Source organism: Manis javanica, chromosome 2 (assembly GCF_040802235.1).
Source record: "Manis javanica isolate MJ-LG chromosome 2, MJ_LKY, whole genome shotgun sequence".
NCBI classification, from domain to species: domain Eukaryota; kingdom Metazoa; phylum Chordata; class Mammalia; order Pholidota; family Manidae; genus Manis; species Manis javanica.
The window spans coordinates 173,941,569-173,958,115 of record NC_133157.1 but is presented as its reverse complement, the minus strand read 5'-3'; the positions used below and the strand labels follow the sequence as shown (position 1 = coordinate 173,958,115).

Genomic DNA, 16,547 nt, shown 5'->3' with positions numbered 1-16,547 from the left:
AGCGGGATGTAATGATGGTAGAGGGGATTCAGGGAGACAACGGGCCACAGGCTTAGTAGGTAGACCCCGACAAAGTTTGGGACGCTCGGGACTTGCCATTTCAGGCTTCTCAAACTTCGCCAGCCCGCCGGCCGACCCGAGCCCCCAAGAAACGCACAGTGACCCGGCGCTCCCTTTGATTTCCAGCGCCCCCTGACCTTCCAGGGCCACTCGACTGAGGACGCCAGTAGCGCTCCAGGGCCAGGCCTGAGCCGCTCCTCGGCCCACACCGGGGTCCGCAGCCTGAGCCCCACCCAGTCCCCGGCAGGGGAGGGGCGCGCTTGTTTCTAGGTGTTCGGCAAGGGGTGGGCGAGATGGAAGTATGGAGTCGCCCAGGTTCTGGGTGCCTGCCTGGGGGCTAAGGGGTGCCTGGTATGTTAAAGACCTCGTCCCCACCCGGGGCCTTTCCGCGGGTGGGCTATTTCCAGTGCGCGGCACAGTAGCCCTTGCTCTTTACGAGCCGTCTCCTTTAAGAAGCGAGCTCGCGCGCGGGTGGTGGGTCGTGTGTGTGCTCCGGTGCAGATGTGTGTTAGCGTGTGTTAGTGTGTGTGTGTACGCGCGCGCGCGGAGGGCCCGGGAGTCAAGCAGACCCCGGGAAGGAGGAGTTATGTAGATTACGGATGAACATTCTGGAGGGGAGCGAGGAGAGGAGGGAAGGGGACGCAGAGGCGAGCGAGGAGCGACGGAGGCCCTCATCGCTGAAGCTGGAGGCGGCAGCGGCGGAGGAGTGGTCGGTGGGGAAGGAGGAGGAGACGCGCGGGCTGGAGGCGGCGGCGGCGGCGGCGGCGGCGGCTGCTGCGGCTGCGACTTGGCGCTTCGAGCCGGAACCGCCGGTGAACTTGGGCGCCACGGTGAGCAGGGCCCGAGGATGGTGAACGCGAGCTGCCGCTCTCCCTGACTCCGCCGCTGCTTCTCGGGGTCTGCCGAGCGCCGGGCCCTCTGTCTCCTCCCCTTGCCGGGCTGTGGGTGAACCTGCAGGCTCCGTACCCACCCGGAGGACTTTTTTTTTGAAGGAAACCAGGGAGGGAGGGAGAGGGAGAGAGGGAGAAAACGAAGGGGAGTCCGTCCATCCATTGAAGCACAGTTCACTATGATCTTACTCACATTCAGCACTGGAAGACGGTTGGATTTCGTGCATCATTCGGGGATATTTTTCTTGCATACCTTGCTTTGGATTTTATGTGCTACTGTCTGCGGAACGGAGCAGTATTTCAATGTGGAGGTAAGAGTATGAGCATTTTCTTCCTCCCCCTGCGTCTGGGTTGCTCCCTGAAACGTTGCTTTCCCTCCTTGGAACCTTGTGGCTCAGAGCAGCCAGGGTTTCGACACATTGTTTCCCTTCCAGCTGCCAAGACCTTTGTTGAGTTTCCCTGTGTCTTAGGTGATGGATGCGCGCGAGAACGAGAATCCGTTATCCCCAGCAGCACAAAGCACGATGCTGTGCGCCCAAAGATACAGTTGCAGCCGGTCCATGCTTTCTATCCGTGGAAGAGGCGAAGTCCTACTTACAGCAAACGTGTGGCTTAATAAAAGGAGCTCAAGTTTATGATGAATAAACTGCTCGGAAAATACAGAATTCATTACTTGGCATCATGTGCTGCCTTGGGGTTATCGCTGAAATCTTTCTCCCCTTGTTTTGTGCTTAACAAAGGAGGTTAAAAATCAAAGAATCTAGAGGAGAGCGTGGGAATACTTGATATGTTTGATAACGTTACTTTGTGATAAAACACTTGACTGGACAGCGTCTTTTTCTCATTTAGACATAACTTAATACACTGTAACTAGATCTGGCTACACAGAGGACCTGAAATCCATCTCAGTTCTAAGTGTCTTCTCCTCCCCTCCCCCGCCAATTGAAAATAAACGTGGCACAATGTAATAGTTACGAGGTGTGTTTTTAATTTGATTTCACACTCTAATGGCAGAACTGAGAGATTTTAGACTGTCATTTGCTTTACTCTGATAGCTTTGGGAACAGAAAGACAAAGCAAAAGGGAACTTAAGGATAAAGACTGGTCAGACCTCTGCCAAAGTACTCTTCCTGTCATCATCTCAGCACTAGAGCCAGTAATGTGCACTAAATCAATGGAAGAGGGAATACACCTGGGCTCTAACACCCGTTTATCACTTACACGGAGGAAAACAAAGACAGTAAGAGGGTCTTAGTAAACCACTCCTTTTGATTAGCTCTTCTATTTTATGACATCTTAAAGTAATTATTATTGAGTCTCTTAAGGATAATGTGATTTCTTGTTGCTTCTCTAAAGCTTACTGTCATTCTGTTGGGAGTGTGTGTTTACACAATGGCGGGACCTGTTGCACAGTATTTGAACATTTTCATATAACATTTACATGCAAAGTGTGCATAATAAATGCCATGTGTGAGGGCATATTCTGAATATAACTCTTTGTATAAATGTTCTTAGGACTTCATGTAGTATACAATGATTAGTAGAGAAAGTATTTGGAAAAGTAAGAATCATTATCAAAAGAGTTAAAGTTTACAGATGTTAAGTATGATTATATTACACAGAAACCACAATTTGAAAACCAAAGCTGTTTAACCCTTTGAAAAATGCAACTTTGTTTTTCTGAATAAAAACAGCCATGGAAAGGAGTTGAAAGTCTAGACTTCTCTTGATTGCAAATTTGGACTTTTGGAATTACATGTCACAGATGGATTTTTGTATCTAACATTTAAATCGAGAGATAATTTAGTCTTGAAGAAGTAGTTAGTTCATAGATTGCAGGAATGAAAGTGGCAAGCTGTTATTCATAACGTTACAAACAGAAGGGCCTGTTGCTTCAGATTGGTGGTGGTGTAATGATGGTGAGGTGGGGCATAAGGGAGGAGGTTAAAAGTGTTAGGTTTTATCTTGTTCACTCTCAAGAGGGAGGCAGAGCGTGGATTGATGACTGCCTGCTTTGGGAAAGTTTTAGGTTTGTTTCCAGAGATTATTGGGAGAGCATCGATCAATGTTTTGATGATTAGTAGGTTTCCTTTTTGAGGCTAAACATAAATTTGATTGTATTTCTTCATAGTTTGAATTTCTCAGTTCAATCAGATATTACTATGCATAAGTTATGATTTTCCCAAAAAAAGGTTTCATTTTGAATTTCCATCATCTCTTTCTTCAAGATATATGTGAAAAAAAATTCATGGGAAAAGAAGTTATTTTCCCATTTTTAGAATATTTAAGTTCTTTAATCCATATTTATTAAATGAAGGGATTTAATTATAAAAGATAAGAGTCATGTGCCATCTGAAACCTAGAAAGCTTATTTGATACAAAGGGGATTTTCTAATGATTTAGAGTAGATTATACTTCATAGTTTGCATTGTTCCCAAATAGTTTTCTTTTTTTCAATCACTTGAGCATCTCCTTAGTTGGAGTTACATTTTTTTTATGTGCAATGATAACCTCTGTTACTTTTCAAATCATTACAGTAGCTGCTAGTTAATTCAATGTAGTATAAAGAACATGGGATGGCAAGATATATTCTTAAATGAATTCCTGACTGATTCATTTTTATTAGGTCCTTTTTTTGGGGGTAGGAGACACTAATAGGAAGAATAGTCCTTCAGATCATCTCCAGAAATGGCACTTAAATTGTGTGCCTCATTCTTGGTTGCAAAACATACACTAGGGATGCTTTATTTTATTGATTCTCAAGGGCAGTCTTAAACAGTAGTGGTATCAATCATGCATGAAGCTCATATGATCATAAATTTTTTTTCTAGAAAGCACATCAAGTTATTATAGTTGGAACAAAGCTTCTGAAAGATGCTTTTTATGCTGACAACTGAGATTACTCTGCTTTATTCCTCACTGAACTTCACAATTGGTGGGATCCCCATACTTTTCATCCTTATAATTTATGGTTTAAAATCCTATGTATTTTCCCCTGGAGGTGGGTTACTGGGTAGAGGTATTCATATTAACTCTTTCCTGTCTGCTTTGTCAGAGTAGAAATATTTGGAGTTTCCAATTATCAGAACAGGAGATATTTAAAATGCTAATGAAAGCCTGTTACAGAAAAAGAGTACATTGTATTGTTTTTACTTTCAAGAGGCAAAAATGACCATCTCAGCTAAGAAAGGGTCAGACAGTACCAGTAGTAGTATGGAAGAGATTCATTCACTACATTACTCTCCTTATTTATTTCAGATAAAACACTTTTTAATGCCAAATTTTCGGTATACATGTGTTTAAACATTTTTGTATATCATCAGATTTATTTTTTGTGAGTGGGCCTTTCAGTTTGTAATCATCAGCATAAGGCAAAAGAGGTACCTTAATAATATTAACTAAAAGTCAAAGCCTGCTGTCATTGGATAGCAGTCTGAATCAGAGGTGTTCATTGGTCAGAAACAGCTAAATTGTTAACAAAGAATTATGATTTATTCTCTATGCTCTAAAAACTCATGTTGTCTTTAAAATAATTTTCTTGAAGAGGGGATTTTCATGATCCTGGGGCTCTTTTTTTTGTATACCGATAGCATTTTTGTTATTAAATTGAGATAAAAAATATTTCATGATAGCAATTACATTCGTCATAAACTTGGGTAGTTTGTCAAATGTTAAATATGAACAATGCATTCTTTGTTTTTTTAAACAATAGCATGTATTTCTAGTGAGGAAAATTCTTTTAAACCAACTTAATGGTAAAATTAAAACAATACTCTGAATGATGCACATATCGAATCATAAGTGATTACTTTTTTGTGACAAAAAAATCTTGATAAAGCAAATTGGTTTTATTGTTCCTAATTAAAGAGAGATTCTGGACATCAAAAGGACAGTTTATGACAAATACTATGAATTATGAGTGTAACCATTTCCTACATTTTTCTTACAATATATTTCTTTAACTGATTTAGTGTTTATTCACTTTTGTCAGGTTTACCTGAATCTACCTAAAAGGTCAGAGTTTGCTATTCTATTCTGTACTGCTTATAAACGTGGCAGTAATTGGTGATGAGACATCTCAGAGAAAAAAAGTGTATATAATTTACAGATTTTAAAAGGTTATATGTTGGGGCCAGTTTTTCACATCTCTTGCTTTCTACTGGCTTGAATAAGTAACATGCATTATTTCATGTGCTCATGAAGTGTGTGACGATTTGACCTGGTCAGCCTCCTTGAGTAAGGGGCTCTTCTGACTGCATCCCATAGTTCTCCATTGGGACAGTTTATACCACTCAACCGAAGGAGCTGTGTGACTGATTCATAAAGGTTTTTATCTGCTGCAAGATGCTATACTTTACAAGACATCCCAAGTATGCTGGCCATTCAGGATGCTCATAAGGGCCAAAAACTATGATCAGGAACCCAGAAGGCTCAATAGTCCTCAGATTCTCCAGCTTCTCCTATGAGTTCCATCTTCCCTATGCCTTTCTCTGTTCAGAGTTGCATGGTCAGGTTGCCCTGATCTAGGGTTATTTATGACACCTTTACAAATGAGCATGTGCTGGTGGCATAGGTTGTCTTACTATTCCCATGAGAAATCCACAGAAAACAAATGTACAAGTCTATCTATTACACACCTGGGTTTTCTTTTTCAGTCTCAGTTCCCTATCAAGTACGGGTAGTGTTGTGTTGAGTAACAGCTTTTTATCTCTGGAATCAGGTTAAAAGTGACAGATCTAAAGATTCTACTTTTTCTCATTTATTCTATTTCAGGTTATTAGCAGAAGAAAATTTTAATGCATTTATTCAGTGATATAATTCTTTTTATCTGAAGCTGGATTAATCAATCAGTTTATTTAACTGCCTGACCTACCCCAACTACTCCAAATGGACCTATTCAGAGTAAATGACTAGTTGGAATTTTTGTAGGACCTAAAAAAAAAGGCCATTGAACATTTGAATCAGTTAATTATTCAATATCAAAAGACAAATATTTATTTCTTTATGCTCCTTCAAGTACTTTCTGACCCTTCAGCATGTATATTTCAAACTGATTTTTCATGTTACTTTTCATCAAAATTTATTTTAAACATTGAATGTAATTATATCCATCAAATTGTTTTTTTCTTGTGGAGTAGTATAGTGGTTAAGAGCAAATATTCTGGTGCTTGGATTTTAATCCCGTCCCTTTTACTGGCAAGTTACTTCTTAAGTTAATGATAGACTAATTAATCTTTGGGAACCTCAGTGTACATATCTATAAAATGGGGGTACTAATAGTGTCTGCCTCAGAAGATTATTTTGATGACTAAATGAGTATATGTGTATCAGATAGATAGGAACAAATCTTCACATAGCTAAATACTGAGTATTTTGGGGATGTCATTATGAGTAAAAATTAAATGCTGATTCAAAGGTTACTGGCAGGAAAGCATTTAATTACATAAAAGTCTGTTGGGTTAGGGTATACCAGCTGTTCCAAAAAGATTTTATTTTAATACCTTTTTCATTTTTAAAAATATACTGAAAAATCAACTAAGCTAACATCAGTACATTTTCTTCCTGTGGGTTTTTCTTAGAGAGTTTAGTTCAGGGATGTGATCTTCACATTTTGTCTTGTCATCTGTTACTATCATAGAATGTCAAGTTCAGCTCACACCTTTTATAAGATTTGGTTTGCTGAAATCTGTTCATCTTTTCTAATACCATGGAAAATAAACAGGCCTTTATAATTCAGTGGGGCTGTTTATTTTAATTGGCTCAAGGTTCAAGTGCTTCCAATTCGCAGTAGGAGTAGGATTCAATATGTAATGTAGGCCAGCTTTATTTTATACCTCAAATCCAGAATGTCTATTTTTTTTTAATTAATAGGGAAGGAGGAGGATGGGCAGAAAAAGATAAAAGTGTTTTTTATGATGACAAGGAAGTTTTAACAAAACTGTATTGTCCATATAAACTGGGAATACAAGGTAACTAGCAATATAGTGTAACGAAGCCTAGGACAGAAGTCAAGATATGGGGGCTTTAACTTTTGTTCTTGTACTAACATAGCTTTGATAGTGGACAGGTCATTTCTTTAATGTCTTCATCTGCAATAAGAATTGAACTGAATTGTCAGTAAAGCCATTTCCAAGTTTGAAGTTCTATTTTATTTAATCTCAAAGCTTTAATTCATATAACCAAAGTGGGGGTTGGGTGGGAGATGTGCACATTTATTACCCTGTAAATTTTGGGGCCACTAGATCTCAAAGATAGAGTGTTCATGTTTATTTTTTTTCTGCAATGCATATCATGAAGAACTACAGAATGTGTGACTTCAGTCTAGCCTTTGTTTTCATCTGTCATCACACAAGGTGTTCCACTTTGGAAATAACCCTCGCCTTCTGTTGACTAGTGAAAACGCTGGCAGAAAATTATATGTAATTTTAAAGCAATTTTTGGCCAAAGTAGCAAATTTTTAAAATTTAATGTTAAAAATATGGTTTGATGTTATTTTGAAAAAAATGTATATATCATCTGCAAGTAGTACTTCAATCAGAAAAAGGCAAGCTGGAATAAGATCAATATCTATCTGATTTTTTTGTTTTTGTGGGGGGAAGTTCTCAAAATTCAAATCCATTTATGTATCCATCTACCTAAAAATATTCATGTATTGTGTAGTGAAGTGAAGTGCCTATACTGTATGTCACTTTTGCCCATTGTGCAAAATAATTTTGGCACATGCTTCAAGGGTTATTTTTGTTCTTCACAACACATTTGATTTTGAATGTGAAAAATCAGATTGCATTTGTTTTATAAAATACAGAGCTTATGTGAGCAACAAAAATATTCCATGCAAAGAGATAAAGTACTAAATAATGATATGTATGGTGATTTTTCATTTGTTTCTTCTTCTTGGGGAAGTTATTTATAGATTTTGAGGTTATTCATGAAACCATATTTGATTGTTGCTTCCTGTCATTTAGCACTGTGAGTGGATGTTCTTTTTCTTAGTGTTTTACCACGACCATTTGGCATTATGCATCCTTGGGTTTGAATAAGTGGAATATCTTAATGAGCCACATAAATTTAGACAAGAGAGTAAGAGTAATCCCACTATAGCCCCCTAACCTTTGATTAAATGTGACCTGTTGGTGTAGTATATAAAAGGAGGCTAGAGGGAGCTATTGAGCTGTTTAAAGACTCCAAACGAGTAAAGAATTTGGTTTAAAATCAAGAACACTAAGTATAATCAGATGTCTTAAAATGAATCATAGCCAATCATAGAGAGTTTAAGGAAATCAGTGAACACATGGTTCATGATTTAAGATGTGAGCTAGTTTTACTGAGAGCCAGCTGGTACCAGTGATTACATATTTGGTTAACTAAGGGGGAAATCAGTATTTTTTTGGAGAGGTGGAGAGTTCTGGGCATGACCTTATGACAAAGAGGGTTATAATGCAGGACTGCTTTATATGTCCTTTGCTTTTAGGTGTGGAATAGGTCATCAACTGTACATTATAGTGGTTGTAGGTGCTTTTACTATTCTCATTTTAACTGAAATAACTAATAAAATAATTGTAATCTTACAGATGAGAGGTGGGATAAATTTATTTTGATCATGCCTTTTAGATTATGTGCAGCAGAAATCCAGTTTTAAAGCTTGTGAGTCTGAAGTGATTTCATTTTTTAACATTTGCCATAGGACCTTGCTAAATAAGCATTTTTCAATGAAAGCAGATTTTAAAATACCTATTCCTTAAAAAATATGTAACAAATGAGCCACAAAAGTTTGAAACTGCTTTTTCTTTAAAAAGAAACCTCAGATAGGCTTTCAGTTGAGCAGATTACTATATGACCTCTGTTGAAAGGTAGGGGGATAAAAAAGAAAGTCACTAATACTTTGGGGCATGCCAACATTTAATTACTATATCATAATCTACTCACAAGCGTCATTCAGATTTTTTAAGTTTTTAAATCTAGTCAGTTACATAAAATATATGGATAAATGAAATAAGCCATCGCCTCACAGACATATATTCTCAGGAGGGAGAGTTCTTAGACTGGGGTATTCAAATGACCAAATAAACCCAGATAAACTACTCATTGGAATGCAATTTTATGGTGTTTATATTGGTCACTCTTTAGATAAGGGAGAATGAGCTGCTGCTCTTAAAAGGAAGCTGGATACTTCCTGAACTTTCAGTTTCCCAAATTGCATGCACCTGAGCTGATGTCAGTGGCATGCATATGGCTGATGCAGAGTTAGACCCTGAGTGAAGTCAGTAGCCATTTTTCCATGGGAACTTTTCACAGTTGAATTCATGCCATGTGTTAATAGTTTCTCATTGTTTATAGTAATTAAATATGTGAATTTGTTTTTGGTTTCTAATGTCTGTGCATTCATTCCCTCTTTAAACAACCACTAAGCAGTTCTTTCTATTTGCCCTTTTTGTCTTTTAGGTGGGTCTTGAGGGATTTCATATTTTAGTTATACTGAAGGACAGCAATCTTGTAAATTGGGTAAAATTTTACAAGAAGTCACATTTTACTCTGAATAAGGTAGCATAAGTCAAATTTCCAGAATCAAATGTATATTCAGTGATTTGTGTATCATTGAGAACAGATTTACAAAAAACCCCTACCAGTTAATTATAAGGTTAAACTCTTTTGAAAGTCTGGGTGTTCTAATATTTCAGCAACTGTGTCTTGCAATGGGTTTCAGCCCCAAGCAAGTTCACCATGGATTCAGTGAGGCTGAGAAAAGACAATGGAACGTTCTTGGGGTGAAAGGGTTTATACCCAACTTTATTCCCACAGTGGCAGATCCATCACTAGAATCCCATCCACTCAGAGAGTCTGCATGCAGCAAGCTAGTCTTCACCTCTGGGCTTTTCTACCCATGAAGCCGTCTCAGTTTCTGTCCTCGGTGCTGCCACCACTCCAGTTTCTGCTCTCCTGCAGCTGGGCAGCCATGCCACCATGTCAACCAGAGCACTGGGTGGAGCTCTTTATATAGAGTCAGTAGCAACATATTGCCCACATGAGTGTAGTGAGCTAGCTTACCAGGACCAGGTGAGAGTCCTGGCCCTAGGAACCTTAACTTTATACACAAACTGTATGCATGTAACTTAATGATTTACTATTGTGTGTGGATTGAGTGGCATTGTTTATTCCCCAGGTGATTTAAGCGAATTGACTTATGCAGTCTTTGCCTTATTTTGACCATTGATAAAATGGATTTGTGATGTTTATTGCTTGTCTATAGCACAGATTTTGTGCTGACAGCATTGAAACAATGCGAAGCAATCTCCTTTTTAAGGAACAATAAGGTGTGTCTGAGTTCCTTAATTTCTGCTATAACTGGGAGTATAGAAACAATTATGTGCTGGCATTGTATTCTAATTAGACAAGGTCCACATAACCAGTAAAATGGAAATACCTGAATTGATTCTATTGAATACCTTATTTTAATGATAATAAAAACAATGTTAGTTAACCCTGTTCAAGTGCTTTATATATATTAATTCATTTGAATTTCATTACAATCTTGTGAATTAGCCTTGTTTTTTCTCTTTCACAAATGAGACATCTGAGGCATAGAGAGTTTGAAGAACTTTCCAAGGCTACATATCTCTGTATTCTCCAGAAGTGGAGCAGCCCAGAATGGAAGCAGTCAGGTTAGCTGCAGTGCCCAGTCTCCCAACCAATTCAATACAGGCAAGAATTAACTTCCAGGCCTCCAGTAAGGACAGTATGATTCAGTTCTATTGCTCCCATCTTTCATATTCCAAACTGAAGAGAGATAATTAATATGCACATTGAAAATGGTAGGTCTTTCCTTGCAGAGTCTTACTTGGAGTAAAAATGGAACAGGTTGCTGTTGATTGGATTGATTATGTGGTGCTCAATATAGTTTTACTGTTAAATACTCTTTATGATATTTTACTTACTAGAAAATTGGTAACCTATGTTTAATTACATATACAATTAAATGTGGCATAATCTTAATATTACTTATAATATTAAAGTCATCATAATATTAATATCTCATTCTTCAACTATCTTTCATGTTGCAGTTTAGCAATTAATGTAATTTTTGAAGTTTTAGAAAGATTTTATTACATTTCAAGATGTAAAGAATGTTGTGGAAAATGTAAAGGAAAACCTGTGTCAGATGTGTTCAAGTGCCCTGCTGGAGAAGAATATATATTTATATGACTGCTGACTGGCATGTTCTATGTATGGGTTCTGGAGTTTCTTATTTTTAAATATTGAATCTATTGGGTAGAGGCTATAAGGAAACAGATTCATTTCATTATTTTTAATGTATTTTTTTTAGTTACAAAGGAGAACTTTCTCTGATTTAGATCAATCCAGAGATGGATCATGTGCCTTAGAAGGCAGTGAATGCCTCCTCACTCTTTGAGAATAGAGCACTGTCTGGTTATTGTCCTTGTTGTGGGGAATGGAAACTTCAACTTGGTGGTTCACCAAAAGATATAAAAAATATCTTCAGTCCTTAAGATTGTTGCTGTATGTAACTTCACTCATTCATCAGCCTTGCAAGGGAGATTGCTAAAGCAATCTACAAAGTTGGAAATCTAACTGATTTTATAAAATTTCTCAGTGTTAAATATCCATTCAGTTGTTTCTCATTTCCTCTAGTGGCAGTATATCATGATGGCTATGTGCAATAGCTATGGGGAAAGAAATTTTTAAAAATATTAGGTATATCACTACTGGCTCAGTGAACTTGAGTAAGCCAAGTTATTGATTTTGTACATCAATTTCCTTATGTATAGAGTAGAGATAATCATACCAAACTCAAGAATTGTTTTAAGATTAAAGAGGTGCAAGATAACAGGCCAAGATAAGTAACAAGCTCCTGATTCAGGTTCCCCACTGAAATCACCAAAAAATGGTCGAACATATGAAACAATGATTTTCAGGTCACTGGACATCAGGTACTCAGGGACACTTATCCCTGAGAGATGGGAAATGAATGAGCCCTATGATCGTCTCACTAACTTGTGTTAGTGTTATTGTATGTGTTCCTCATAGTGTTCTGAGTGCTTCATATATATTAACGCATTTAAATTTCATTACAATCTTGTGAGTTAGCACTACTATTTCTCTTGCACAAATGAGTTTTGAGGTAATAGTACAGGGATGGCAGAACCTGGGTTGAGCTTGGCAGACTCCCTGTGTTAAGGAGTTGTAGTTGGGAGTATGGGGAGATAAAGGTGGTTAGAATTCACAGGTCAGAATATTGGAGAGGAGAGAGCTGCACAGAGTGGAAGCACTGGAGACCTGTAGAAAGTGCTCCATGAATATTCAGTTGTGAACTGATATGCATATGCATTTCTGTGAAGTAACAAGGAGGGGTTTGGCAAAGAGTCAACCAAAAAGGGGGCCAATGCTTGGTGCTCATGCAGGGCACCCATTCCTATTAACCAGGCTAGAAAACCTCATCATTGCCTCCGAGCATTGGGTAGAGTACTTAGAAGCATCTTGCCCCAGTAATAGGAGAAAGCCTTGGACTGAAAACTATTCTTGTTCTGCTTAAAAAGTTTTAAAAACAAAACCTTGAAAGGATATCAAGTTATTTCTAAGTGACTTAATCACTTCCTACAACAAAGCTCAGTAAGATACACACACACACACACACACAGATATATGTACAGACACACACACACTTGTGTGTGTGTGTGTCTGTACATATATCTGTGTGTGTGTGTGTGTGTGTCTGTACATATATCTGTGTGTGTGTGTGTATATACACACAGACACACATACATACACGAATACAAATATACCCAGCACCCACCAAGCTAAAATTCATGATGTCTGAATGCAATAAAAAAAAAAATGACATCCTCCAAAAGGTATGCGAAAGTACAGGAAAACATAACATAATGAGGAGAAACATCAGTTTACCTAAACTGATTCAGAAGACACAGATATTAGAATTAGCAGACATGAATATAAAAAATAGTAGTTATAACTATATTCTTTTTTAAAAAATTGAGACATGGAAGTTATTGCAAAAAAGGCTTATTGAACTTCTAGATATTGAAACTGCAATATATAAAATTAAGATACACTTGAAATGTAAGGCAGATTTAACATTCCTGAAGAAAAAATAGTAAACTTGAAGTCAGCAATAGAAGCTATCCAGAAACACAGAGAAAAATGAAAATTTATAAAGTGAATAGAATATCAGTGATATATGGGAAAACTTCAGATGTCCTAATATATGTATAAATTGAGTCCCTGAAGGGGAAGGGGCGGAAAGTATTTGACGATGTAATGACTAAAGCTTTTCCTAATTTGGTGGAAAATAAATAAAGTCATGAGTCTAAAAAGCTTAATCAATCCCATGCACAAAAAACATGAAGAAAACTACACCAAATTGTTCAAATGAGTGATAAAGATAAAATCTAAAAGCAGGCAGAGGGAAAAAAAGACACCTTACATATAGAGGAACCAAAAAAATGATAAATTTCTTGTCAGAAATATTGCAAGTAAGAAGACACTGGAGGAACATTTTGGAAATGCCAAAAAACAAGGCTGTCAACTTGGAATTTTATACTCAGTGAAAGTATCTTTCAAAAATGAAGGCAAAATAAAGATTTTTTTCAGGCATACTGAAGCTGAAAGTTTCATCATGAGCACTACCTGAAATGGTGAAATAAGTCCAAAAAACTGGAGACAGGCCAAATGTCCATAAGTGCGTATATGAACAAACCCTGGTACATCCATACAATTGAATGCTACTTACTAATAAAAAAGAAATGAGCTGTTGATGCATGATACAACATGAATGAGTCTCAAAGTATTGATGTAGAGATTCATTTAAAAAATAAAAATAATTAGGTTGAATTAATACTCATAATGAATTTTTATGAAAAATAAACTTCAAAAAATAGTAAAAAGTTTTATATTTTTCCAAATACAATTGATAGATAATTAAAAGATAACTGGACTTTCATATTTATTTCTGCATTCATATTTGCAGTATTTTAAATCATGAAGCCCCTGGTATACTCCATTGTTAATTAAAATCAAATGAGAGTGAAAAGGCAAATAACATCATATTAAAACACTTTTGCCCTATTAGACACCTATAATGGTTTTAGGCCTGAAAAGATGCTCCACACTGCAAATAATCAGGGAAATACAAATCAAAACTACTGTGATACCACCTCACAGCAGTTAGAATGGTCACCATGCAAAAGAGAAGAAGTAAGTGTTGGTGAGGATGTGGAAGAATGGGACCCTCCTAAACTATTGGTGGGAATTGGTGGAACCACTATGGAAAGCAGTATGGCAGTTCCTCAAAAAATGAAAAATAGGAATACCATTTGATCCAGTAATTCCACTTCTAGGAATTTACCCAAAGAAAACAAAACCCCTGATTTGAAAAGATACATGCACCTGTAAGTTTAGTTCCACATTATTTACAATAGTCAAAATATGGAAGCAACCAAAATGTCTATCAATAGATGAATGGATAAAGAAGAGGTGGCATATACACACCATATTTATAAAGTGAATAGAATACCAGTGATATATGGGAAAACATATGGAATATTATTCAGCCATAAAAAAGAAATCCTACCATTTGTGACAACATGGATGAACCTAGAGGGTATTATGCTAAGTGAAATAAACCTGGTAGAGAAAGACAAACACCATATGAGTTCACTTATTTGTGGGATCTAAAAGCAGAACAAAACATAATGAACAAAATAACAGTAGATTCATAGACACTGAGAGAGGACTGGAGGTTACCATGGGGGATGGGTGGACAGAGTGAGGGGGACAAAGGGGCACAAAAATTCTCAATCACAATATAAGTTGGTTATGGGATGGTAGTACAGGATGGAGAATATAGCCAATGATTCTGTAACTTCTTCCTATGTTGACAGATAGTAACTGCACTAGTTGGGGTGAGGACTTATTAATGTGGGTAACTGTTAATTACTGTGTTGTATACTTGGAATCAATATAAGATTGTATATCAAGTACACTTTAATTGAAAAATTTAAAAAAAGGATGAAAACATCAGTCATAAACAAAGAAAGGAAAGAAAAGAATAAGTAAAGAGTTTTAGGATCCTCATAGGTTCCTGGACCAAACTTTGGGAACTCTGTGCTACCAGCTATGCTGTGTTCTCTTCCTCCTGGATATTCCAAGATCCATCTACCTTTAAGTCTTCATCAAAATGCTTAGCTCCTTCATTTCTTTGCCCTGCTACACATTCTTTAGTGCCCAGCAATCATTATCTAGCCTTCTCTAATTCACCCTCACCCTCTTCACCATCATCAGAAAATGAACCCATCATGCATTTTTAATAACTTTCTCTACTTACTCTTAAAACTAACTTTCATAATTATAATCACAGAATATTTTGTCTTACCTCAACCTTAGATACTGATGTATATGTGTAGGACAAAAAGTTCGATCTTAAAATTACTGTAGAAAATCCATTAAATGGCTCATTAATTGCTAAGACTTGGCATGTGAACACTGAGAAGCCAAGTATCAATTCATTGTTTCTCTGTGCCTTTGAGTTTTGGTCTTTATATCTTTGGAACTGTGGAGGCCAAATTCAGTATCTTCTGGGGGCAGAGGATATTTTAAGGGACTTGAATTAAATAATTCCTAATTATTGTTTGCCTGGAGCATATGGTTAAATTTGGTATGTTAGAGTAAATTAAATGCATGTACAAATGATCTGTTGTATAAGATTTTTGTGTAATAGATTTATATCTGTCTCTCACAGTAAATTTTAACTTTATAATGATGCAGAGTCTGCCTGCCTTGGTCACCACTATATTCCCTAAGCATAAGACCTCCATGCAAAAAGTAGAGAGCTCATTCAATATATGCTGATTGAATGAATGAATCATATGCATCATCCCTGTCCAGGGATGTTAGTTTCCAGTTTAACTGTTATTTTCTGAACCATTTCAGAGTTGTGTATCAGAACACGTAGGGAAAATATAAAAGGAAAATAACCTTGTTCCAGTTCAGTGACTTCTGTTGTAGTTATTACTATTAATAAATGACAACTTTCCCAAGACAGTTTCCAGAAAGAAAAAAAACAATATTGCATGTATTTCACTGGACATCTTAAATCATTTCAATCCCTCTTTTAGCTACATGGATGAGAAAAATGTTGATATGCTGTCAACTTTTGCATTCATTATCATGTAAAACCCTAAGAGGGAATAATTTCAATTTCTTTTAAACAACTTACATTAAAATTCGATCATGTTTAGTGTTGTAACAAGCACAATATTGAAGACCCATGAAAAATTGACGCGAGATGTTAAAATTTGATGGAGTTTCTCTTGCTGAACACCTAACATGTTCGTGATTGGCAGTATAAGAACAGGGAAAACATAAGACTTTCTGCAGTCTTTCATTGATACATGAACCGTCTATCTGCATTGTATCTTCCTTAGTAAGAGAGGAAAAGTAGCTCTCATTATTCTCTTTTGCATGTAACTGGAAAAAGTGAGTCTTCCATTATAGCTTCATGTTAGGAATGGCAAAACTTCCAGAGTCTACTGGCCGAGTACAGTCATCTATCCAAGGATTTTAAGT

At 37.1% G+C, this 16,547-nt stretch overlaps 1 protein-coding gene across 5 annotated transcripts in view; it reads left to right on the top strand.

Moving 5' to 3' along the window:
• Positions 1 to 760: 760 nt before the first annotated feature.
• Positions 761 to 16,547, top strand: part of MMP16 (matrix metallopeptidase 16) — a 281,452-nt gene continuing 265,665 nt past the window's right edge. For 4 of the 5 annotated variants that reach the window (XR_012128304.1, XR_012128302.1, XR_012128303.1 and 1 more), the window contains exon 1: positions 1,130 to 1,261. Coding sequence is in view for 1 of the 5 variants with exons in the window: in XM_017655303.3 (XP_017510792.1) it covers positions 1,130 to 1,261 (132 nt within the window). In the remaining 4 variants the exon portion in view is untranslated. Of the gene's footprint in view, positions 891 to 1,129; positions 1,262 to 16,547 lie in introns of those variants that run through there. The other variant, XM_036995752.2, reaches the window with a different exon arrangement.